Genomic DNA, 25,573 nt, shown 5'->3' on the forward strand with positions numbered 1-25,573 from the left:
TTCAAGCAATAGATTTCTTTGATCAGTATAGACATTCACAATCCAACCTTCTTCCCATTCTTTGAGCTTGTTCCTTCTGCTTAATACTTTAAGCAAGACAGCAGAGCATTTGGAAAACTGTGAAACAGTGATTTCCCATAGTCAAAGAGCCCAGTAAGACAGATCTCTCATTTAAATTATGCCCAGAGCAGAATTATGCTGGATATAAGAGAATATCGTCCATATTTTAAAACACTGCACCGATCGCTTCAAAACTTAGAATTATGTCAAAATACAACAATACACCACATTATCTCATCTTTTCCATTCTCCTTAGTGTCAAGCAGTCATTTAGCAAAGTACATCCAGTCATACACAATACATTAAACAGGAAAATGTAACAAACAGGTATTGATAATGCCATCATATCTCCGGTTTTAAACTTTTCAAATAAAACCGCACAACATTTTAATTCTTCCTGACCTTGCAGTGTGCACATATGTCCACACCTGTTCGGAGGCCAAGTGAGAGCAAAAACTCAAAGGTACGAGGGGCATAGTCCATTCTTTCGTTCTGTGACTACATTTACATGAGAGCTGTTTCCTTGCACAGATGCAAAGAGGCTTCAATAAATTTCTCCAAGAGTTCAGAGCCCCATTCAGACTATGAAGTTTGCCAGACTAGGTACCATGAACATGTGTGCATACAAACCTATGCTACAGTGTTCAATTTTTAAACAATTTTCCATTTAGTGCTAGTACAATCATGAAAAACCTCTAAACATTGCCAGAACCTGTTGGTTTGTACTATAGACAGAATTCCCATTTCTGAAAAGCTGGTCACTGACTTAAGAAAAACCTATCATTACTTTTTGAAAGACCTGACTTCTGTAAAAGTATTGCATTAGTCCTATAAATAATGCATGTAGTTTATAGAAACAATTGCTTAAAAAGAGAGAAAATAAAGAGGATTTGTTAAGCAATGGATGCCCATCAAAAATGCCATGTCTAACAAAGGTAACAATTTGCAACGACTGAATATAGATACTGCTTTTGTACTAATAATTTCTTCATTAGCCATTTGTTCACACAAAGCACTTGTAGTTTATCTTTAATATTTTCAATGAAATAGTGTGCTTAAGAAAAATAAGAATAAAAAGGCTTCATTTTCATTAATGTATACTTTAATCCATTCAAGTTACATTATGTAGGGAAACCCCTAAGAATTTGCATGTGGTCAATTTTGTAATAGGACTCAGCTGGCCACAAACCTGGAATGGTATTGGCCTTGGTTCAAGAAGATATGTGCTTGAATTTAACCAGGGAAAATTTTACTCATATAGTAAAGGTTTGGTTTGGTGTAGATCCATTTGGCTCACTCACTTACAAAATTACTTTTTCACATTAAAGTAGTCAGTAGTATATTCTCAATACAATAAATCACTGGTGTTAGGTATCACTATACTATGGCAACTTTGCTGAAACAGTTGGGCTTTGCTTTTGGTGGCTTCTGTATTGACAGTAACAAACTCTGTGTATGTGGTAAATTTCCCTGACTGCTCTCAAGCCTGGCATTGGATTACAAGAGGTAAAACATTAAACTAATACACATCTACAGCTAAGTAAAGTGAACGCTTTGCCAAATAAATGTTAGATCTGGCCATAATGGAATAGTTTTTATTTATTAGTACTCTCAGCCTAGCAAAAAAGTGTCATGGAAATTTATCAGTCCAGGCAGAAATATCTACTCATCCACACTTTACCACAATGATTGATGATAATGAAAAAACAAATGATATTTTACTCTCACGTCAAAACATGGAAAAAAAAAAAAAAAAAGGAAGAAACCTTCACTTCAAGTGAGTAAAATCTTCCCAGGCTGGTTTGAGGCTAAGGACTGTGTGCCTGTAAGGTGTTAGCAGCCAGCAAAAAAAAAAGGTATTCCCTCCCTCTCCCCACAAAGTCACTATATGCCATCTCTAGATTTATTTTAATAGTTCTGGATTTATAGCGCCATCATTACAACTGGTAAAACGTGAATGTTGATGTTTCTTTACAGTTTGAAGTAAATTGCTTCTGAATTCTGGTCTCATGAAATTCTGAACAACCACAGGAGAGCACAACAATAGAAGTCAACCAGTTCCACCCAAAGGTACTGGCTGCACCACAGACTTTGCAGGGCACACGATGTTCACTTCAGGCTGCTGGCAAATGCCATGTTGTAGCTGCCTGGTTCCAAGGAAGTGAGAATAAGCAGGCACAAGCATTCAGCAATGGCTCAAAACCAACAAGGAGCAGCCCGGTTGTCAGCAGCTGTGTGAAATCAGCAAAAGTCAAATCAATCTGCAGCAACATAATGTTTTCCCCGGAGTCCTGACTTACATGTTATTTTTATGTGGGGCTTTTCCAAAATTGCAGAATTAAGTACAGCTAGAGATTTGTAAAATAATTAGAAGCCCTACAGTGTCTCTCTTACCCTAACAATATAAGCTAGCACCACATTTTAAGATACTCGAGAGTTCGGTGTGAAACAATTCATGAAATGGACTCCATTTATGCACATTACTAGATTACAAACTGAAATCTTGAAAATATCACATTATACTGATGAATCTGTTGTGCTGCCTGTGGTAGGAAGAGGGACGCCTGGTATTTTTGGAAACAAGAAGTGAATTCTTTCTCTTCCCTTCTCTGTACTGATAATACAGCACTGAAACTGAACTTTTTTATTTGAATATTGAAGAACTGTAACGTGGTTCAGCTTCCAACTGTTAAACAATAAAAAAGACTGTTTGATTTCACTGTCCTTTTCAAACACCAGTTATTTTCTTTATTGAAAAATACCTTAACTTGAGTTACCGGGCTGGTCCCTCTCTTCTCATTTTTCATCCCAGTGGGTGAAAGTGCCCCTGTCGTATTTGGTGGCTGTGGAGTAGATGGCATTTTGGCTCCAGGAGAAACTTGCATGCTTGCCAGCTGAGCTGCATACAGTTGCTGGAAGACAAGAAGATATACATATATTCCTGCAAAAATTCCTAAAAAAAAAAATCTGTAAATATACTTTTTTTCCCTCTGGTGTTTCTTCTATTAAAGGAGTTAATAGATCTTTTTTAGCTCTTGTTTGTGGCTTTTCCCTTCTTGTTATTTGAAAAAAGAGAGAAAAAAAAAAAAAGACTAGAAAACACTCAAACACCAATATATTTTTTCTTAATTTGACTTTTGCTGACTTTTCTTGATTTCTTTTTTTCCTTCTTGCTAATGATGATCATGATATTGAGCAAAAGGTTACACTGTGCCTGAATATTAAACACAACATTGATAATGTTATAAGGCTGTTTATAAAATGGAGGTATAAACCCCTGTCAGAAAAAAAAAGTACTCCAGGTCTTTCTATTCTCACTCAGAAATGATCCACACACTCCAGAACCTCTACTGAGAACTGACACAGGAACAGTTTTCTACCAAAAGGCAGTGCTGCATCTTCTCTTGACAGCAATGGAAGCTAAAGTAGGCAACAGGGTATGTCTCCATCTCTGTGTACAGTGATATAACTTCTACAAATGCTAATAAGGAATCTGGGCCTTAAAAATTCTCGTAAATAGTGATGAAAATGCAAAAACTTTCTCGTGGAACTTTTCAAAAAGTTCAGTGGAAACATAATAAAAGAAACATAATAAAACTATATTAAAATAAACAATTCCCACCAATAAAAAGTGTTCACTGAACAAAATCAAATAGGTTTAATTTTTTTCCAGTGACCAAATTTAAACCCTCACCTTGAATTAGCATCACGAGTAATTCTTCTACCACAAACAGGGAAGATTCCAATCCCTCTTCTACCCATAGATATATATAAACTTTGCCTTATTAGTGAGAAAAAAAGCCAGGTGGTTTGTGTAATTTCCAACATTACTATCATTCAGATGGACAAATAAAAAAATTTACAGTAATCAAAAGCAGACCTTTCAGCATATGTAATTAAATGAAAGCTTAATAAAGAATAATTTGCAAGAGCCAGATGTGCTTATGTCATAATTGTTGCTTTCTTTGGAACAATTTTTCTAATATAACAAGCCCCCACAGAAATGAAAGTTACACAATGTTGTAAGCTCAGTGACTCAGTGGCGAGACAAATGTGTGAAGGAGGGGCAGAGTCACAACTCTGGGTGACAAGTGAAAACTCTTTGTTTGTTTGTTTGTTTCCACCCCTTTTCAATACCACACAGAGACTACAAAAGGATCACAGATTAACATTTTGAAATCAATGATGTTTAAATATTTTGGCCGATGTACCAGATTTTTCCTACGCTGGAAGTCAAAAAATGAAAATAGAAAAAATTCCCAGCTATTGGTGATGTTTTGGACAATGAAAATGAAGCCTTTTATACCACAGTATATTTATACAACAGTAGTAGGTTCCACCTACTACTTGGAACCTATCCCTTTTAGTACATTGTTCAGGTCAGTTTATGCTTGCTTAATAGGATGGCCTGCTTAAATGAGAGCAAAAAGTACATTTCACAAACTTTTGAAATCCTGCACACTCTCAGCTCAGAAATAATCAGGCAGTGCACTATGAAAGAGATAACACAATAAAATTGAATACAAAGATAAACCCCAACAATTATAAAGGCTTTCTCAGTGTTCTGTGCTTTGTCTTTTAATACTTTTTTCTTTTTTTTTGAATTAGGAACCTATTTGACATCTTCTTCAACTACCTGAAGGATATTACTTATATTTTACTAGAAGTATACTAAAACTTTAGTACTTAATGTAGTTTGTACTGCATTTTCAACAGTGTGAAAGGAATTCTGTGTAAAAACAAACCCAGGTTTATTAACTGAAGTTCAAAAGAATTTTTTCCTCCCTTCTCAGGTAACCTATGAGGGCAAAAAAATGTGGGGTATAAGTTATTCTTTCTACAGTATTCCATTTTTCTTAGAAGATAGAAGTTGATTGTCAATTATGGCAACCAAAACAGTGCAGTGGCTTGACCTAGGCTAGCTGCCAGCTGCCCAGCCAGCCACTCTCCTCCTCCCCCACTTCAATAGGATGAGGGAGAAAATAAGATGGAAAAGCTCTTGGATCAAGATAAAGATGGGGAGATCCCTTACCTGTTACCATCACGGGCAAAACAGACTTGGCCTGGGGAGAATTAATTTACTCCCATTTACACTGGAGCTGGCTGGTGAGAAACAGCCACCCTGCATCCCATCCACTGCCAGCACTGGGCACCACCCTGGGCTCACATGGCAAGTGGAGCTTGTAGCCCACTTGTAGACAAGTAAGCAAAGATAAGTTTGTGATCTCTAAAAGCTGCAGCCCATGGTGTACCTGTCTCTTAAACAGATATTTCAAGATCAACATAGAGATGTGACACTAGTCACATGATGACCTGGTGCCTTGGTCCTATCAGGATTGGCAACAGAAACACCTACAGCACTTTAAGGGTTACAGAGATAACATCAAGAAAAGTGGGTTGTTCTGGTGACTATCTAGGAAACCGCTTGATTTTGGAAATGCAAACAGAAAAAGTAGAATAAAATTAGAATTTTTCACCACTCCCCTCCCAGGGTGTTGAGGGCTGTATTGGCTGTTTTGCAAGTCCTGTCAGGGAGAAATGTTTCTAAAGCAAGACAGAGAATAACAAAAATTTTATCATTTATGTATCTCTATATATGTATAATTCAGGACTGGATTATTCCAAGGTCTTAGTACTGGCTTTAGCCTGGCATTTCTACAAAAGGCATTTTAAAACATAAAAGCAAAATATAAAAATAAGTAACAGTAATTAACTTTCTGGTTTGTTTAAAACAAAGCTGTTCTGCAAATGAGTGCAAATCTTGCAGAATTCACACCAGTGCTAGGAACATTACTGTGTGGACTGGGAGGATGCATAACTTTTAAATATCAGCTTGTATGGGAAGCTAGGCAGTCTGGAAAAATACATGCACAACACCACTGCAGGGATAGAATGGATATTTTTGCAAATACCACTACTGTGGCTTAAAATGGCAATTTAGGACCTCACATTGGGATGATCAGGTTGTGATGCTTTTATTTGCAAGATTAAGGAGAGGAATAAAACCCAAACATTGAATGAATGTTGACTGTTAATTTTTAAGGCTCAAAAGCAAAAGTTTCAATGGAATTTTCTCAATTGAAATTCTAACCTACCAACTATTTTACTACTAAGTAAAAAAATTAAACTACCTCAAACACTAAAACATATCTCCTTTTTGATCTATTTATGGCTATCACATATAGAGAAGAGCATTTCACAATCCTTTTGCCAACCACTGACTCTCAAGAAGGCTCTTGATTACAAATTAGATATTCAAAACTATCAAGTATTCATGATTGTTTTAAGAAGCCTTAAAAATGTATAGCCTGGTTTTGGTTTTTTTTAAAGAGGTCACTAAGATCCTTACAATCCAGTTCTCAGCATCTAAATATAAGTAGGGCTGATTTTGAGTTACTGAGTGCTCCTGAATAGGTAACAATTTTAAAAACCAGCTTGCTTAAAGTACATGAACAAGGAGGTAACTTTACAGTTTCCAGAACCAGGTTTCTTGTTATGTCATGCTTTGATGCTGAAGAGTGGGACTTTGAAATGCCACAAGTCTCAAGGCAATGGCAAGTGAAGTCTCACATTTAAGCATCTATGAACTTACAGGCTTACAGACCTAAGCACTTATTACTGAAATCTTATGCCAGCCGTAATCAACTAATAATCCCAAAGCTGCAGGTCACTATGAGTCTGAATGATGTTCTACTTTAAAAAATTACCCAACAAGTGGGAAAGTGCTGTACTCGGTGTGTGTACAGAACAGCACAAATGCACACTGATTTTTTTACCTGGAAACAGCAGAGTTCACACTAAGCTTTTGTTATAGCTTAGAGCTACCATTCAAGAACTGAATAACTAACAAATATAATAATCCAGTGGTGATGGTGATGGTGTTTTCTGCTTCAGAAATTGGCTATGGAATTGGATTAATGATTTCCATTTCACTTTTCTTATAAAAAGTATTATCTGTGATCTAAAATTTTTTTGAAAAGCTATGAACTAATCATAGCCATTTGGACTGATCCAAGTGTAAAATCTTTCTTAATGTCACCTAAGTTTCACAATGTCTTTGTGAGATATTTTCATGACACTGCCTTTGCTGCCAGTGTTCATTCATGCTTTACCAGAAAACAAAGGCCTTAGGCTCACACATCCCTCCCACGAGTTTCAACATTTTTTCAACTTGATTTTTCAACTAGCTTTCAATAATCAAAACACTTTCACTGGCTCAGGCCCCTTTCCTTATGAGTTTTCACTTGCACATAGGCCTGTGACATTCCTGGGCACATTCTCTGGTAAATGACACTGAGCATAGAAAATAAGCACAGAGCAAAGCTTTCCATGCACCAGACATTTCCGTTTCTTTTACAGCAGGAATATTCATACCTGTCTCTTGGGCTGCAGCATCTGTGTCTAAAAGAATGAATTAAAATGAAGAATTTTGAGAATGAAATGTTACAGAAGTGACACATGGTGAGGAAGATAGAATGGGCCTTAAATCGGCACAGTTAAGGGTGGTTTGCGCTGACAGCTTCTGTGACAGGCTGTTTTACCACCTAACACAGAATTACAATTGTCACAGAATCATAGAATCACTAAAGTGGAAAAGACCTCTAAGACCACCAAGTCCAACCATTAGCCTTGCCCTGTCATGTTCACCACTAAACCATGTCCCCAAGTGCCACATCCATATCATAACCTTCTTACAAGGGGCTTGTCAGTGACAGGCCCTATGCAAAAGGTTTTTGTGAGAAGATACAATACAGAGAAAGTGATTAACTTCTGCACAGAAGAGAGGCAGTTTCTCCAGATGTAAGATCTCAGGGAGGAAATGGAGAGAACAGTTGCACTCTATACAGGAACAAAAAGTCAAGGGCTAGAGACATTTCAACTGACTGTGCGGTGAGGGAGTATTTGGTCACAGCAGCGGGGATCTAATTCAGATGTTCTTTGCAGCGTAATTCTGAAGAAACTGTAAGTAAAGCCATACGTGAAATATGGAGATGAAAAGAGGGGTTGCAATACTCAGTGTAGCCAATCTAAGTGTGGATGATGAGAGCTGACCTACCATGATAAATTGCAATGGATGTACCTGGAAGATGCATCACAAAGAATTTCAGTAGAAGGTGGTTCGACTGAAGGAGAAGGAAGGGGCCTGCTGTAGAAACTTTTACCCTTTTATTTTCTTTTCTCAAGAAAAATGTTAAATTTTATGAACCCTGATTAATTCTAAATTCTTACATTACTAAAAATGGAAGTCCTATGTTACATCTTCAACAAATACATTTGCTACAGTAAATGAAACTGAACAATAAAGCTACTGAGAATCAAGTGAGAATCCCTATTTGTCAGCATTTTAAATGAATTGTGCAAAGCTGAAATATCTTATTTATAGAGATGAAAGTTCAGCTATTTAGACAATGAGTAATTTGGTTTCTAAAGATGAAAAACTCTAAGGAGTGACTGCAAGTGCTGTTGAAATCCTGCACTACAAGAGGTAATGCAGTTATTTTTTCCGTAGTATATTTAGTAAGTAGTGTTGCAAAGCTATAATACTAGAATTTTCCTTCTGAGTACATAACATGCAATAATAATACTTAGAACTGTCTGATGACAACGAGTTTTTATAAGTTCACCAAAACCAGCAATGTCTTCACTATTTCCAGCACACATTTCTGAAAAGAAGTTACAAAAAAATAAAAATAAAAACTTCAGTGGGATTTCTTACTTTTAATTATTGGTGTAGTGGTGTTTAAAATAAGCTTGATGTCACACAGATTGAAGGAAAGAGAGTCTCTGTTTGAAAAAGCTTTTCTTCTGTTTGGAGGAAGAGCAGATTAGTGTTCACACCCGTGTTTTGGGTATCACAGATAATAACTATGGAAATAAAGGTTAAGTGTTGTCCTGAGACTGATGTCACAGGTATAAACTTCAGCAGTTCAGGAAATGTAAACTTTTCAAAAAACAGTGTAGAAGCATAAATATCCTACTCCAAAATTTCAGACAGATCTTGATCTAAGTGCAAGAACTGTTTCTAAAGTCATATTAATTGTACACATTCCTTCCTATTCTTATATGATATATAAATATCATTTTTTGTATTGGCATGTCTTTTGCACTAAATACATTCAGTGACAAGCATTGTAGTTGAGTGCTCTACTGTAGCATCAAGGTAAGAAACGGGGTTATAGATTTGTGTATATATATAAAAAGTAAATACATAAATAAATAAAAAATAAATAAATAAATAGCATTCGGTTACTTTTCTCTTTATTTTAGGATGCTTCTCATGTAGATCTTTAAAGTGAAAGGTAGGTTAACAGAAAAAGACATCCAGAAACACAAGACAGCCTAAGTAACTCATCAGCAGCTTAACCATGTGACAAACCCAGGGGCAACTCAAAGGCAGCTCCGGCCTTTGGAGTCTGCCAAGAAGCCAGATGCCATCACCAGAAAAACACCTTCCAAGGCTCAGCATCTGTGTCCTAGCACTGCTCTCTACACAAAAGGAAAGGAGGAGAAGACAGAGATGGAAAGGTGCACAGAAAATTGATAAAGAAATGTACAAATATGTGATAGCAACTCTTATTTGAATTTAAAAAATCTAAAACTTGGAAAATCAAAGCTTTTGTTGAAAAAAACAAGATCCCTTCAAATCAAAAGATTGAATATTTGATACCAAAAGTGTATGTTTTCTTTCGTTTCTGTTACCTGTTAAAACAGTGTATTTTACAAATTTATTATGATGAAATTTGGATGTCTCAGTAGAATTTTCTCAGTTTTTCTAAGAAAAATGTTAGCAAATCAAAATAAGGTGAGTTTTACAGATCTGCTATGACTGTGGCCAGGCCCTCCTCTCAATTTCAGATGTGCCACCATACAGGCAATAAATAGTATCTTACTATTTAAGAACTAACAAGTATGCAACATCAACTTAACTCACAATTTTATGCTAAATAACTGAGAACTACTTGGCTTTACACAGATATATCTGAAAGGGCACTGATCAAGTACAGCTACACGACATTGGAATAACAATTACAGAAAAAGTGTTTAATTTAGAAACATGATAAATAATAAATAATAATATACTGAAAATACTTCTTTTTTTCTACAGAATCCACATGTCATAATAGATGTACATGGTTTCCTCATAACAGCATCACTTTTTTCTTTTCCCTGTTTGCACATGCCTAGTGTGTCCATAGCAGACATAACATTCTGATTTTTAAACACTCATATATCACCCTGCTGCAGAGTCTGCTCATCATTATAGAGCATGAATATTCTCTGCATCTTCTCATAATATACCAAATACCTTTGCAAAAAGGCGTTAAGGTGCAACACAAACAGGCAGCTAATGAATTATCATAACTAATGTCATAATAACAAAGATTGTTGCAGTGATTATTTATGCGCTTGCTGACTAATGTGCTCTCCGATTTATTAAAACCCAATATGTGCAAACAAACTAACTGTATTTGTGAAAATACGAATAACACATTTTGTCGTCACAGACGAAGTTAGAAGCGTTCAGTTTTCCCTATACCTTCATGAGTAGGAAAAAAATTCTTTCTTAGCTAAAAGAATGCTTTTACCAATTATTCATATTCATTCGCTTCAGGTTTGGGGTTTTATTTTTAACTATTAGCACCAGTAATTTCAATGTTTGTCAGTTGCTGTTATATATATTGTCAAGGGAAATTTTTATGCCGCCCTAAATTCCACTCAATTCCTGTCTCCTTAGGAGACACACATGCCTGTATTGTTTCATTCTCAAGCAGCAAAGTAACAGTTACCTAATTTCACCACTGAGAGTCTGCCAGTTCCAACCTCTTTTACTGACCACAAGTTCATTGTACTGGTTCAGAAAAAGAAAAATCATTCTCATCTCTTCTGCTGCCCTGCTGTGGCTAATGGCCAAGCCATACCGAAAATAAAAGAATCTCTCCACATTTCAGATACTGTGGATTGTATTGTTGTAGTACTGCAAAATAACAGCTTTATTTTGTTAAAAGGGCCTAACTTTAAGTGGACCATGGAATATTTATGGCTCTCAGTAGTCCTTTGAAAGAGTTATCTTATGTTTTTATGCCGATCATGGGTCAGAGGTTCAAATCAGCACTTCTTACTGTCACTCCTTATATGTTTTACTATAATTTACAGCTCAGCAAGAGGACTCATAAAACAAAAGTGTCTATTTTACTTCAGCAACTAATTCTAGCTAATCAAAGCTTTCCAGCAAAACAACCCAGCATGAAACTCTGCGTGGAAAATATGCAGAGAACAAAGCGTTTTGTCAAATAACACATCTCATGATGTAAACACATATGTCTCTTATAGGAAATTTTATCGCTTCCACATTATCGGCACACAAAAGGAGCATTCTTGTCGCAGACCTGGTGCGACTGTGGAGCCATCGTCATTGGAAACAAGAGCCTGATTAGGTTCCCACACAGATATGAATAGATTTTCTTTTTTTAGTGTAATGCTGCCTTTCTTATTTCTTAAACAGACTAGTAATTGTGGCTGTAAAAACAGTGAATTGTGTTTGGACGACATTTGTTTCTTCATATTTTTTTTAGCTACCCAGTGACACCAATTATCCCATATGGTTGTCCTCTTCTGGAAAGTCTGAGTTAACCCACAGCTGTGAAGATGAAGACGCACCCAGCAGGCTCTAAATCTGGTGGGTCTCTTGTCTGTTAATAAAGTCCACAGTCTGCTGGACAGATGTTAAGAGGATCTGTTAAATAAGTCAGTGACAAAGACACAGACTTCTGCTGGGGAAAATAATTAGCAAAACCATATCTATTCTTCATAGTTTTTCATTTCTTTCTTCATGTTTTGGAGAAGAAAATTTTCCTTACTTGACAGAGGAGTCCCACAAAACATACAATAGGTCCTGCTCAAAATATGAATGGACTAAAAGATCACATTGACGTGAGTTCTGAACAAATGATAGATCTTTTTGTCCTTGACTTATTTTTGCATGCTGTGGTTCCTGCACTATTATTTTAAGTTTGGGTTCGTTCATCATATTATGGGGGGAGCCTGAATAGGTATTTTCAGCTATAAAATATCTACTTACATTTTTAATGTAAAGAGAAATGTAAACTGAAGATGAAATTACCATGTGACTAATTTTTGTTAAAAGTTATTAACATTACCTTTTCTTAAATAAAGGAATTACAGATGATGTTTTTGTCCCCAAGGCTCATGCTAATGTTCGAGGCGGGGGGGAGGGGAACCACCATAGAAAAACGTGGAATGAGAAGACACCTGCAGGAAGATCCACATTTAGAACCCTACTCACTTTTCCCTGTCCCCACCTGTTTCTCATTGTGGCCTGACAGCACAGACATCCAACCTCAAAGTCTCTCTCAGTTACAGTCATGTAAATTTGGAGAAATGTTACAGACCTAAAATACATGCACCAGTGCAATAAAGAACTAACTTGCCTTCAGGCATATGTGCATCAAGGTACTCTTAAAATCACTTCTGTTTCATTTGTAAACTGTATTTCTTGTTCTTTTGACCTCATCCTGCTTTGACGTAATGAAGTAGAAGTGTTCATCAAAACAGCTCTCTCTGCTTTGCTGCCTAAATGCAGGAACTTTCATGTAGGCATCATTCCTGAGATCATGCCCCTTAGAAATCAAATGGCCTTGGTTCCATTGAATTATGACAATTAAATGCAATCTCTCTACAACTGTTTCACAACCTGTTTACTGTAAAGCTGTGGACAAAGCCAAGAAAGAATATTTAGAGCTCAAATAAATTATCAATCACTGCAAGTAGGTAAGACAATGTATATAATTTGGCACCTGGCAGTTGCCTCTGTAATATTGTGTTTGTTTCCCCTTAGGAAGTAAAGCTGCTGGTTTATTAGTTTTACTGCACCTTGACAAGTTTTCAAGATATAATGTCACCCCATCACCCTATGAGGCTGCTGGGAATTTTTAATGAGACAGCATGAAAATCATGAAAGAAAAGTTTACTCTCTGCAAAAAACATTAATTCAAAAATATATCTTAAAAAAGTTATACAATTACATATAATATAATAGCATAGAATATATGTAGCATTTCATCTATTAAAAGAAAATGACTACTCAGCTCACAGTGTCTGCGATATTTAAATGAGACTTTCAATTATTTTCAATGTCACCAAGTCAAAAATCTAACCCTGTGAAATATAAGTACTGGTCCTCAGGCCCCCAGAGAGAAAACTGTATTTCTGCCATGTCAGAAAAGAACAAAGGGCAGTCCAAAAGCTGATGGGGGAACAGAGTAACAGCTACCAAAACAAACAAACAAACAAACAAAAACAAAGCAACAACAAAAACCACAACACACTCCCCCAAAAAAACCCAAACCCACACATATATAAAAAATTGAAAACCTTCTGTAGCAAATATGGAGCTCTTACTTTCTGAAGAACAATTCCCTTGTGAAGCCACTGACTGGAGGGAGAGGCAAAAATCCTCACTGACTTGGCGGCCGTGTCTCACCTCATTTCACTCTTTTTATTTTTTTTCCCCTTTCCAAACAGACTGAGTGTTGGTCTTCTGAGAATATGATGCTAAGCCACTTTTCCTGTAGAGTTTTTAAACTGGGCCTCTGAGAAAGGGTTTGATACAATTCAATGACTGAAGTAATACCTTTGTCCATCTGAGCATTAAATGGCCCATTGAAATACAGCTTAGTTAGAATTTCAGTAAATGGTGCTTTCTATTTTTTTTTTTATTATTATTATTCCTTTCCCAACAGATTACAGTCTGTATCTGAAAATGAAGTTCAATCACTTTTGGTTGCCTCTCAGGTCAGGTCCTTTAGCCAGTGTTAATTAAATATAACCCCTTCAGAATACCGGAGGTTAAATGAGAGCAACAAACTGGTCTTCTTCAAAATATTACTTCATCCTCTCCAAAAAAGCTGTAATCTGTTTGGGAGGGCCCTCATTTAAACACATTGGTCTTAACAATAAAAATTTATTGGGAGTGGGAGGGGGGAATCATGCTAAATGCTATTTCATCCAACAGCTAGTAATCACAAAACATTAAGCACCTATTTCCATGCAATATACCATATCTATTGTGTTTAAATAATACACACCATAAAGGAAAGTGCTGCAGTAGACTATTTAGGCTGTATCAGCACATACAGCAGAATTTTCTACTTGATAAAGTGAAACTATAAAGAAGCAATGCATAAGTCAGACAGCTTCCATACCTAATATTCTTCCCTGCAGCTATTAGAAGTTCACATTTTTGTCTCTAGTAGGCATGAACATTAGTATACCTTCAATTTCATGTATTCAGTCACATTTTGCTGTCTGTTCCATACAACTTGACTAGAGCATGAAATTGGAAAGTAACTGAAGTTATCTTTTTTTCATCGTAATGATTTTAAATGAAAATGGGAGGGGTTTGCATAAGCTATTTGTTTGCTGCCTTGTAAAAAGTTTCCTGAAGTATTCATAATAATTTTACTATTAAATTAGTTGAAAGAAAGCTTTTTAACACATGGTAATTAGTCTTGTCTTTCTGAACATGACTTTACTGTAAATACTCCTCCTTGACTATCCCTTTGTCCCAAGATTCCTTAGAAGAATGCAACCAAGCGATAATTCAGCATTATTGCTGCTTCAGTGCACTAATCGCTTAAAGAGCAGCAAGGACCCCATGTTTACTGCCACAAGGCTCCTACAGCCTCCCGGCCCAAGGCAGGCTTCCCAGCCCAGCAGCATCCAGATGTCAAGAGGAATATCCAGGTCCTGATGCAGCATGCCGCTCCATTCCAGTATGGCCTAAACATCTGTTTCATCTGCTGGCGTACAACCTGCTGAATACACTGAGACTGCCACACGAAGCAGGGAATTGAAGGAGGGTGGGAATGAAACGCTGCAGTTTGCACAGCTCAGTATACATATCACTAAAAAACCCTATACAGGCAAAAAAATTTACACAAAATGTTTGGAACCCCAAAACTGGAGTTTGATCATTTGCTCTCCAGACTGAAAAATCTAGAAAATATGAGGATCATTAAAAAAAAAAAAAAAAACAAACAAAAAATCCCTTTCTGCACAATATATGCTTAGCATTTTTTCTTCTAATGGGGGAACAGACCATAACACATAAGCATCTCATCTTACTAACTTCACTCTGGTTTAATTCTTTATGGTGTAAGAAAAGTACAAAATAAGGAAAAGCACAGAAGCGTGTAACAAAAGGTGTTTGTTGTGTTTATAGCAAATGCTCTTAAAAAAAAAAAAAGAAAAAAAAAAGCCCAGAACTTAAAAATAAGATAAACCTAGTCATCTCTTACATATTTATAATTTCCTATAGATAGTAACTCAGGAGCTCAAAAACAATAAGCATCTTTTGTCTAAAAGATAGGAGTATGTAAACATTGACATTTTATCTTGAGGCATGACAAAAACAGCAAACATTTTTAGTTGATCTAGATTAAGTTCTGACAAGGAATAAAGGAGTGCTAACTGTTCTCATCTCTTCCACTTTGTGTATCTATTCTCTCGTATTTTTGCTAGCGACAATAATGGAATAGTTGCCTGTTCCCATGCAAATTCTTTGAGTTGTTTACGAAAGCAAGATCAAAGCATAAACTGAGAGTGCCTCTTTTTTCGCTGTATTTTTTCCTCAAGAGAAGGACCTAATGAGAGTCTGTTAAACTTGCAGTCTTGCTCTGCACTTACAGAGCAGGAGCATTCTCACAGTGCAACCTCCCAGCTTATCCTTTTCTCTGGCCAGTTTGGGGACATGGTTCACCTCTGTGTGCCAGGAAACAGGAGCACAGAAGGCAGGAAGGACCAAACACTTCTGTGTCCCACCTCCACACAGGGTTAGCACCTGTACCCAGAAAGGAGGAATCATCCCTCAGACCTTCCATTTAAACTCACCCACCCTCTGTGAACCTGAGCAAGTCAACATTTTCTCTCTGGTCCTCATGGAATGGATACACTGCTGCTGCATTACTACAGCATCTGAACTACAACCATAAAGTATTTCTAGTACAGATAAAAAGTGAACATTAATAAAATTGCTATTTTAATAAAATATTGTAAATATCAAGTAAAAAAAGATTCTAAAATCTTCATCAAATATCTATAGCTATTCCCTCCACAGGAGGATAGCAGAAACATCAGTAAAATCTTTCTCTTAAGCACAAAGGTTTGCATTTCTTCATTTAGTGCTGTCAGATTACCGATATGCTACTTTTTGATCACAATTCTCCTGTTATTTACCATGCACAGGAAAGAACACAAAATTATCTTTGTGGTTCTCCCAGGTTATATGTTGTTCTACACATCTTAGTTACTTGAAAAAAAAAACTTTTAACATTTTTATGATTTTACAAAATAACTGTGACAAGCTCTGTTTGTCAAAAACAATTATGTTTTTGATATGAAGGAGACAGGCAAGTATGCCTAAACACCTTTGGTAGAAAGCCAGTCACAACAAAAGACAACTGCATTTGCTTGAAAAATAATTTCTAGTTTCCAGTGGATAATGGAAAGAAAAAATGAGAAATGTTAAAGTTGAATCTGTACAGGATTTTTCTATTAGAATTTGCTATTGTCATTTTCATGGCATAAATTCTAACTCATAAAAATTGTGGATAGCACCAAAGTTACCAGACTAACAAGCTCACCTAGGAAAAGAAACAAGGACAAGATAGCATAGCTCCAAAGATACCTGTAAACAAAGGCTCTAGTGTTTTAAACTCCTTCTCTTGCATCCAAGGAAAGTGAATAAGCAGTATTTATTAAAACTAAAAATATGAACAGATCTACCAGGAAAATATGAAAATATAACCAGATGGTTGCATCATAGTTCAGGTTTTCTCATTTTCTTAATGCTATTATAATACCTTCTCTGATAACACTGTAAATCAAATTATTCATAGAAAGAATTTAAAATGTATTCTGGTATTTTTTAGAAGCTCTTCCCAAAAAATCCTTACTGCTAATATAAAGTATTTTTAACAATAAATGTGAGAGGTCTATATGAAAAGTTAACTAACAAATTCAGACAGTTTCGCATATACTTTATCTGTAGAAATGTGTTCTACACTAAAGCTAGTGTAAAAAGAAGAAACTGTTTAAAAAGGACCGCTGTGATAAGGGAAATAAAATTATATGATTGAGAAGCAATTAATTACAGTAAGTTTGCTGAAGGGATGATAGCTATCAAAGCTTATCAAATTTTGCATTTCAGAATTTCAGATATTTATTTTAAAAAATGTTCACATATAGATAGGCTTTGTGAGAGAAGTCAGGAGTTTCATTCAGTCTCATGTCAGCAGGATTACAAGCAATTATGAGTAACTGCTTGTTGAGCTGTGTGAAATGAGTTGGTGAATGAGTTTCCTAGTAAGCACATGTCCATATCACTGGTATGATTGCCAGTAATGTAGACAATCTTAGTTGAAGGGGTCTAAAAACATAATTATTCTTCTAATACTATAGGGGATTAAATCAATTCAGGACAGAAGATGGTTGTGCAACTGCTGCTTCTAGTGTACACCTTCTGGGTCTGTCAACCAGGCAGCAGAAAGGAAAACCAAGGCAAAAGTAAGAAAAAAGGAAACCAGGACATGGAAAAAATAAGTGGCAAAAAATCTTCCCTAGAAATATATTTTTAAATCTGGCTTAAGTTGGTGGGTTCATTCACGCCCCGACCAGCCAGATGGAGAAATTGTCTAATGTAATGATTGTAGTGTTTCCCTGTGTAGAACTGCACAGATACAGAACAAGAAAATTGAACACTCACCACTGCTAAGCACACTGAGAAGCAAAAGCACTACAATTAAATTTATACATTCTCCCATAACAGAATAATGAGACCCCATCCTAGTAATAAGTGGGTGCAGGTCAGAAAAAAGGAGAGTCCCATTTAAACTACCTCTCTCAATTCCCACATCTGAATCCCCATCTTGGAAGAGAAGATGCCAAGACAACCCTAAATTTAAGAGCTGAATATTTGAAAGTGTTGCTTGGGATTTGAAACTGCAGTATTTTCTTACTTTTATAAGAGAATCACAGTTCATGTGGTAGCTCACAGCCATTCTGTAATTTTCACTAGTAAAAATGGACAGAAGACAGGGCTATAATAAATATATACTGGCTCTACTGATCAGGAGAAGCTTTATCAGTCAGCTGGGGTACATCTGGGAAAAAAAGTCACTCAGGTGCATCTCTTGCATCCCATTCAATTAACATATCATTAAAAATGGTTTGTCCCTGTTCAGCCTGCTGTGTTACCTGATAAGTCAACATAGTTAAAATGTATATTTAAATGCAGAAAACAGTGAAATATTTTCTTTGTGAAGTAGAAAACAAGACCAGTTTACAGGTATTTTACAGCATTAGAAATAATTGTGCTTTGCAGGTTGCTTAGCAGATCACTTACACTGATCTTTTACGGTGTATTTTGAACTTTCATGCACCTTCAAGGAAAATTAAATAATGTCCTTGAGGGAAATATACACAAAATTATGCAAAACATATTCAAATGGACTTCTAAAAATTACATCTAAAAAAATTTCACATTTGCACCTCAAAACCAGGTAACTGGGAACTTACTGTTATAAATTCATGGGAAGCTGATGTATTTCATCACAATTCACAAGAAAATGTGAATTGGGCATAAGATTGCCATGCTTTCTGAACTGCAGTGGTTGTGAAGATGCCTCAGCAACAGTGCTGGGTGCTGGGACCGGGTTAAATGGGCTATGGGCCTGATCTTAGCCCTCCTCTAAGTGTAGAAGACTGCAGCAGAAGAGATGGCCTGTACTGGATGAATTACTGTGGATAGTTCACAGAAGTGTTATTTAATAATGCTGTAAATTAGTTAAATCCAGTGACTTGTTCTGTTTCTAGTGTGTCAGACAAATGATTCAAGTTTTTTGAAAGGACTTTACCTCTTTGATTTTTCACTTCTGAAAATTCCAGTGGACCTGAGAGCACACCCTCACTTTTCCCACAGCGGAAATACTTCTTTATTTTTTGTGTTTAGCTGCTTGCCATAATTCATGCACAACACCAAAATACGTGCCCTATTATAGTGACTTCAATAGATTTTGTGAATGATTCCATTAAGTTTCAAATAATCCCTTAATACTAACATTCAAACATCATGTGTTTTCTTCTCATACACCTTAATATGCTCCTCCCTCCATTCTTTTTTTCAGGACAGCCATGTAAGCCTTCTGGTGTGCCTCCAGCCATATGTAGCCTGCATGCTGAGTCTTAAGAACAGACAGATGATTCCCATATTTTCTATTTAGGACACTTTTCTAATTTCTCAATCATATGGATTCTAAAAGCATCACAGACTAAACACATTTTAGACAAGCAGGGTGTTGGAGGCCATACCATTCCTATTTTATCATCCATAAAGTCTCTTCTACTTGGTGATCGCAACATCTACACATCAGTTTGATGAGTTTTGTCTCATCTCCTATGAATTTCTCATTTTTTTCTGAACTGGGTCAGTGGGAGGGCATATGGTCTTATAATCAAAGACCCTTGGAAATGAGGCAAGTGATGATATCTTTCCAGTCCATGCATCTTTAAGAGAATTCTTCTGCTTCCTTTGAGCAGTGCGTGTTTGTCTGCTCTAACCTAACCACCTTTATTCTTAGAACTTTTAGTTCAGATTAAAAGTGAGTTATTAAGTCTTATTTTTTCTGTAGCAATTAGTCAGAAAGGAATGATGATACTGAATTGTATTATTTTCCTTCATGTAAAGACCTGACTTAAAAGACATTTTTGTTTTTAATCAGATTCCTGATAAGTTCCTAAACAACCAAATACATTAACACCTTCACAGGAAAAAATCCTTCATGTTTGTAATTTGTAGTCAAATTAAGCAGCTTGGTTAATGGTTATCAAAAGTATAATAAAATTCCAGAAACATATTCACTTGCAGCTAATTTCTGTAAGGCATACACCATATACATTTCTAGAAAGCTTGAAGGAATCCAACTACCAGCTCAGAGTATGCCTCACAGTCAGCCTATTCCCCAAAGGGATGCCACAGTTTTAAAAGAGCTTTAAAAAACGTGCTCGTCCCCTGATGGCACTCTGTAGTACTGGTGCCTCTGGTGCTCTGTCAGTAAATGCAGCAGTAACTTATTTGCTTCTTACTGGCTTCTGAGTGAATACATACCCCAGGGAGGGAGCTTTGCAAAGCACAATGATTTTAAAATAGAGCCTGGGCTTTCAGCGAGGGGCAGCCAGTGGTTAAGGCAGTAAGAACATCTTGTTGATGCTGGGGGCTCAGCCTCTTCCAGTCACTTGGGCTCTAGCTTTTGCCTTGATATAGACTGAAGAGATGCAGGAAACCTCCTGCAATCCAGGCTATAAGGATGATATCCTTTTAAACATACAAGTTTCCTGATGAGTGAGTTGATGCCTGTGCCATTTATGATCTTAATGGTAAATTCTCCCTGGAACAGAGCATATGGGCCTGCAAGGCAGCTGTCCTGCTCGGTAAGATCTAAAGGTGCAAAAGGTGGGAATCATGCCAGGAGCCTGATCCCTAGCTGCCAGATTGAAAAGTCTTCCCTCTTGGGAGAGGACAGCAGGAGCAGGACAGGAGCACTTCCCAAGGTGGAGGAGGGGTTGGGCATCTGAAGGGAACAGAAAGAGAGAGCTGTGCCAGTCTGGGTGACAGTCTGGTGGTTAAGGACCTTCCTGCAAATGGTGAAAACACAAGCCCAGGAATGGACTTAGGCTTGCCACCACCAAGACAAGTACTAGAACTGCTTCAGATTATAGAAACAGTCTCTTTCTTAAACATTCCTATACATTTTTTAATAAATAATGTGGCACTGTTCAATTAAGCAAGAATGAGTGTAGCAAAGACATGATGTTTAAAGTAGGTTTTCAGAGGTACAGAGCATTAAATGGGTGTAGAAAGCCTCTTGCAGCTGCAGTGCTGCTGTACCAGGCTGATTACTCTAGCTAATGGCTTTGTTTGTCTGTCTGTCCATTTTTACCAGCTTGAAGAGAAGCTGGTAAAAGAAGAAGAAGAGGGAGATTTCCTCTCATTTTGATTGGAGATGACATTACTGGGAGAGGTAGGAAAATCCTCCTGGGCAAAATTTCCTCACAATTGATACTCTTCTGCAAAAAGTCTCAATTTTGATGGCCTGTCCTTTCCTGAGGAAAATCACTTTGCCAGATAATTCAGGGCTGAAGATGAGAAGGAGTAGGAGAAGATAAAGTATTAAGAAATTCTGCAAAGAAAGGAGGTCATATGGTAAAATATTGACTCAATGACATCATTTTCATTGATACTGCCACTAATATAATTCAACTTGATAACACAGATATTACGTACAGAGACATAAACGTTCAAGTAGGGAAAGGCAGAAGTATAACTATTTCATTGATTTTAATTAAATTTTCCTAAGTATTGCAAGGTTGGCATATTTTTAATTTTATTTTCATTAAAGGACATGCTTGGTCTCTCAGAGCCCTAATAAAATCTTCTTTCGACCTCTTTTCTTTCTCCGCTACAACTTAAATTTCTACATAAGAAAAGGACCAAAATATTTAATTTACTACTTCCATATCTTGAAATTTGCACACACCATCCCCTTAATTTAGGCCACTATTCACTGTATCATAATAAGGAACATTCTGTTAAAATATGTCCACCTAGAGCTCAGTAGTCTTTGAATGCTAGATAAAATCATTCTATAAGGCTAATGAAGACAGAAACTCTGCCTGTAACAATATTAAGTTTGTTTTCTCTAGTGATTCGAAGAAGTGAGCAATCTGTCAGTAATTCATTGAGGGAAATTACTTGTCTTGTAGGAATTCCCGCTGACAGTCACTCACTCATAGTGCTGACCCAAACATCTACCCGCTGACAAACAAATTACAGTGTCTTAACTTTGAAAAGGTAACTAGCTGTTTTTAATTTTGATTGGTCTAACCAATTCTCTTTCACATTTACCCAATCCTCATCCTTCATCGTGTTAAAAAAAAAAAAAAAGGAAAGAAAAAGGAAAACCCCATGGTTTTTGCATTTCAAAAAATTATTATTGCCTACATCCGAGAGTGTTATGTCAGATAAAACTGTTAAACTGTGTCTAACCAACATTAAGACTGGCAGCCCTGCCAGTGACTGACTGGGTGAGTGAACACATTACTGAGACAGCATTGTAGAAATTAATTTTCTTCAATAAAGTGATTTTTAAGGCTCATATATTTCACAATCTAAACATATGTCACTGTTTCATAAACAAAATAAATGGATTAAAATAATACATTACCAATATGCTGACACATGGAGATATTTTAATTAGAAATACTTAAGCTGCGTGATATTTAACTGCTATATTTGTTGAAGAAGAGCATGCATCATTTAATAAGACATAAGGCAGGTACATCACTTTGCATGATGTGGTACCAGAGTGGGACCAAATCACCTCCAGTGTGAGCTATCACTATCATATCATATTAGCCCCACTGAAAAATTGTGGTAAGGTTACAACATACAGAGGAAACTCCATAAGAGCAGCAGTCCACTAAAACAACCTTTTCATTGAAATAATAAGTCACCCAGATTCTAGTTCCTGAGAATAATATTTCTTCATAAAGGGCCACATTTAACAACTTAGCTATTTAAAGGCCATATTTACATGACTGTCGCATTACATTGGCCTCTTTCCTGCACATTCTTCTTGACTTACTTTAAGGACCAGCACTAAAATAGCTGAGGAAAGCAAATGTCAACTATGTCCTGAAATTTATATGTGTGAGAGAATTGGAATAAGTAGAAATGTAATATATTGTTTACTGTACCAAGTGCCCTCTGTCCTCTAAAGGTCAAAAGCATTGTAACCTTGGAGTTACAGTTTCTGATTGTTCCCAGGGTTAAATACATTATCAAAATTAATGGTTCAAACCCCTCAACCTTCAGATATATGAGTATTCATGCCTCCATCTGCTGAACTGTTCAACTAAAAATAGCATTCTTTAGCCTTCCCTCTACTAATATTGTGCCCCTGAGGCAGGCTGTGCAATGCTTCAGCAGTACACCGGATCTGCACCCAGCAGTATTAAAAAAAAGGTCATAATATTTGTCTGCAATTAGAAGAGAATATTGAGGAGCAGGATGAGATGGGAGGGGAGAAAAGAAATAGAAAAATATGTGTTTAGTTAATTTTATTTTTTTTAAACGGATTATAAAAACTTCAGGTTTCAAGAACACAGCTGCAACTATAGTTAAGACTTGCCAAGGTTCATTAGTGTTATAAGCGATAAATTTTGAAGGACAAATTACACAAATAGTTTGGGGAAAGAGTTATGAACGAAAGCTTTTTTGGTTTGCTTTTTTTTCCCAGTGCTCACTTTGTTTAGGAATAACTCCAGCTAGCATCATTGTAGTGCTTCCATTTCTATCAACAGTTTATCAGTCGTGGTTGAGAGAGTTGCGACATTTCCTTATTTACCACATAGACAGCTTTGTAGAAATATGTAAGAATGAAGGCAGATTCTTTTTAAACAATAAGGAGCATATAGTAACATGCCTTGAATGTAAGGATATAGGTGCCACCTCTGCCACCACTATGACTTCCCAGTAACTAAATTACTGCTACCAGCAACATGGGATCTGGGAAATCCCATTTCATGATCAAGTTCACTCATTTAGCAAGATTGCTGGCCACACACATCTAGCATCAGTTAATATTAGTGCAAATACTTGACAACTGTAGAAAAGATTCAGGGAAACAGGAAAGGAGAGAAGCTCCAGAAAAGGTATGTGTAAAGAGAAGCAAAAGGGAAATTATTGACAGGTTTTACAGCTCACACCGATCAACATTCTTTTGTTACATAGATGTATCAGAACTGTTTCACACACCACTATGCTCACATGCTACAGGTATATTTGGTAACATATCTGTAAACTAGCAGATATTTGATTTGACCAGATTCATTCACAGCTGTTTGAAGCTGGAAGGGCAAACAGAAATAGCTTGGTTTTTCTGATTAGACTTTACTTAAAGAACTGTTCCTCCATCAGCAAAATCCTTCCTCATACCAAGAATCCTAACAAGGCTTGATCCTACCAGGCATATTATTTAAATCTTTGGCTGAGTTGTTGAGGAAACTGGTGAGATGTGGCTGAGACAGCAATAGAAAGTGTGGGACACAGAGTTTTAAGCCTTTTTTGTCAACAACACCTTTGATGACACCTTCATGAGATCAGTATACAGATTAAAAGAAGCTATCTGATATCCACCCAAAGCCAAGCAAGCCACCAGTTTGGGAACATGGACTGTCATAAATGTGTGGTAGTTACTATTTTATTTCAGGATACTCAAAGCTGCAACTGAGTATTAATGGTATTTACCATGAGCTGATTAATGTGATGCAAAATCTAAAGAGCAGATGGGTCAAACCAGTCTGTTGCTGAAGGAGAACTTTTTTTTCTATTTTATTTTTTTTAGCGTTGCCTCTACAAGTGAAACTAGTTACTTGAGGAACTCCTGTATATCATGTCAGTAAAGTCTTTTTTTAACTCATGAAGATACATAGTTCCCTGGTGAAGCCAAATATAGAATTCAGAGAAAGTACATTTCAATAACAATGTGTTAAATAGCTTGAGTAAGATGGGCAAATCATTAATTACAACTTGCCCTCTGGAGAAACATTGCTATCGTTACATGACGTACCTGGGAGTAAATGGTTCTCTGTGCTGTTAGATTCAGAGCTTGCATAGAAGTTGCCCTATCACACAGGAAGATGAGAACACAAATTTGCTACTAGCTCCCACCTGGAGCACCACCCCAAAGAAAAACCCATAAGTGGAGAAAAAGGAGGGATTACAAGCTTGAAGCTGACAGACTGTCCACTGCAACTGCATACAGATTATGGAACATAATTTTGGAACTAATAATAATGCCATGGCAAATTGAAATATTAGAGCTACTGCAAAGCTCTTTGACTTGACATAGTTTTTCCTCCTCAAGTTCTCCAAACATGTATATTACACATACACTCACATGTAGAAACAAAACCAAACCTGCAAATGAATTAGCTATTTCTCCCACTGGCTGAAAGGAACAGAGATTAGTTTTGTGATCAGTATTTTTAAGCACTTGGGAAATACTCAGATACCATGGCCACAGCATTCATGTAAATAAATAAGTGGGTGGGGTGCATGGAAGAAAGGAAGCAGAACAGAGAAAGAAGGGGGAAGGGAAGGAAAGATGGAAAAATTAGCTGAAATTCTACACCTCTAACAGTCTTCATGACGCATCAGGTATAACAACAAATTCCCTCCAACAAACACACCCAAATAAGTAGTCATTTAGGGAACACTTAGAGAACTGACACAAAGAGAATATTAATAGAATATTAATAGTAGGAGTAAATAAAATTTAGTTTCTGACAATTTGACAATCTGATGAGCAGGTATCAACCTAAGGTTAAGTACTCTAGCACTTAAGCTCTTATAACCATGAAACTTTAAAGGTTGTGA

At 36.6% G+C, this 25,573-nt stretch overlaps 1 protein-coding gene across 13 annotated transcripts in view; it reads right to left on the minus strand.

The window, feature by feature from the left end:
- SOX6 (SRY-box 6) overlaps window positions 1-25,573 on the minus strand; it is a 379,857-nt gene that overhangs the window by 63,621 nt on the left and 290,663 nt on the right. For 11 of the 13 annotated variants that reach the window (XM_027651062.1, XM_027651061.1, XM_027651063.1 and 8 more), the window contains one exon: window positions 2,823-2,972. The exons of the other annotated variants lie outside the window; for them this stretch is intronic. In XM_027651062.1, the coding sequence (XP_027506863.1) occupies window positions 2,823-2,972 (150 nt within the window). The remainder of the gene's footprint in view (window positions 1-2,822; window positions 2,973-25,573) is intronic. 13 annotated transcript variants of the gene reach the window in all.

Source organism: Corapipo altera, unplaced genomic scaffold (genome assembly GCF_003945725.1).
Source record: "Corapipo altera isolate COAL_440 unplaced genomic scaffold, ASM394572v1 78, whole genome shotgun sequence".
NCBI lineage: Eukaryota > Metazoa > Chordata > Aves > Passeriformes > Pipridae > Corapipo > Corapipo altera.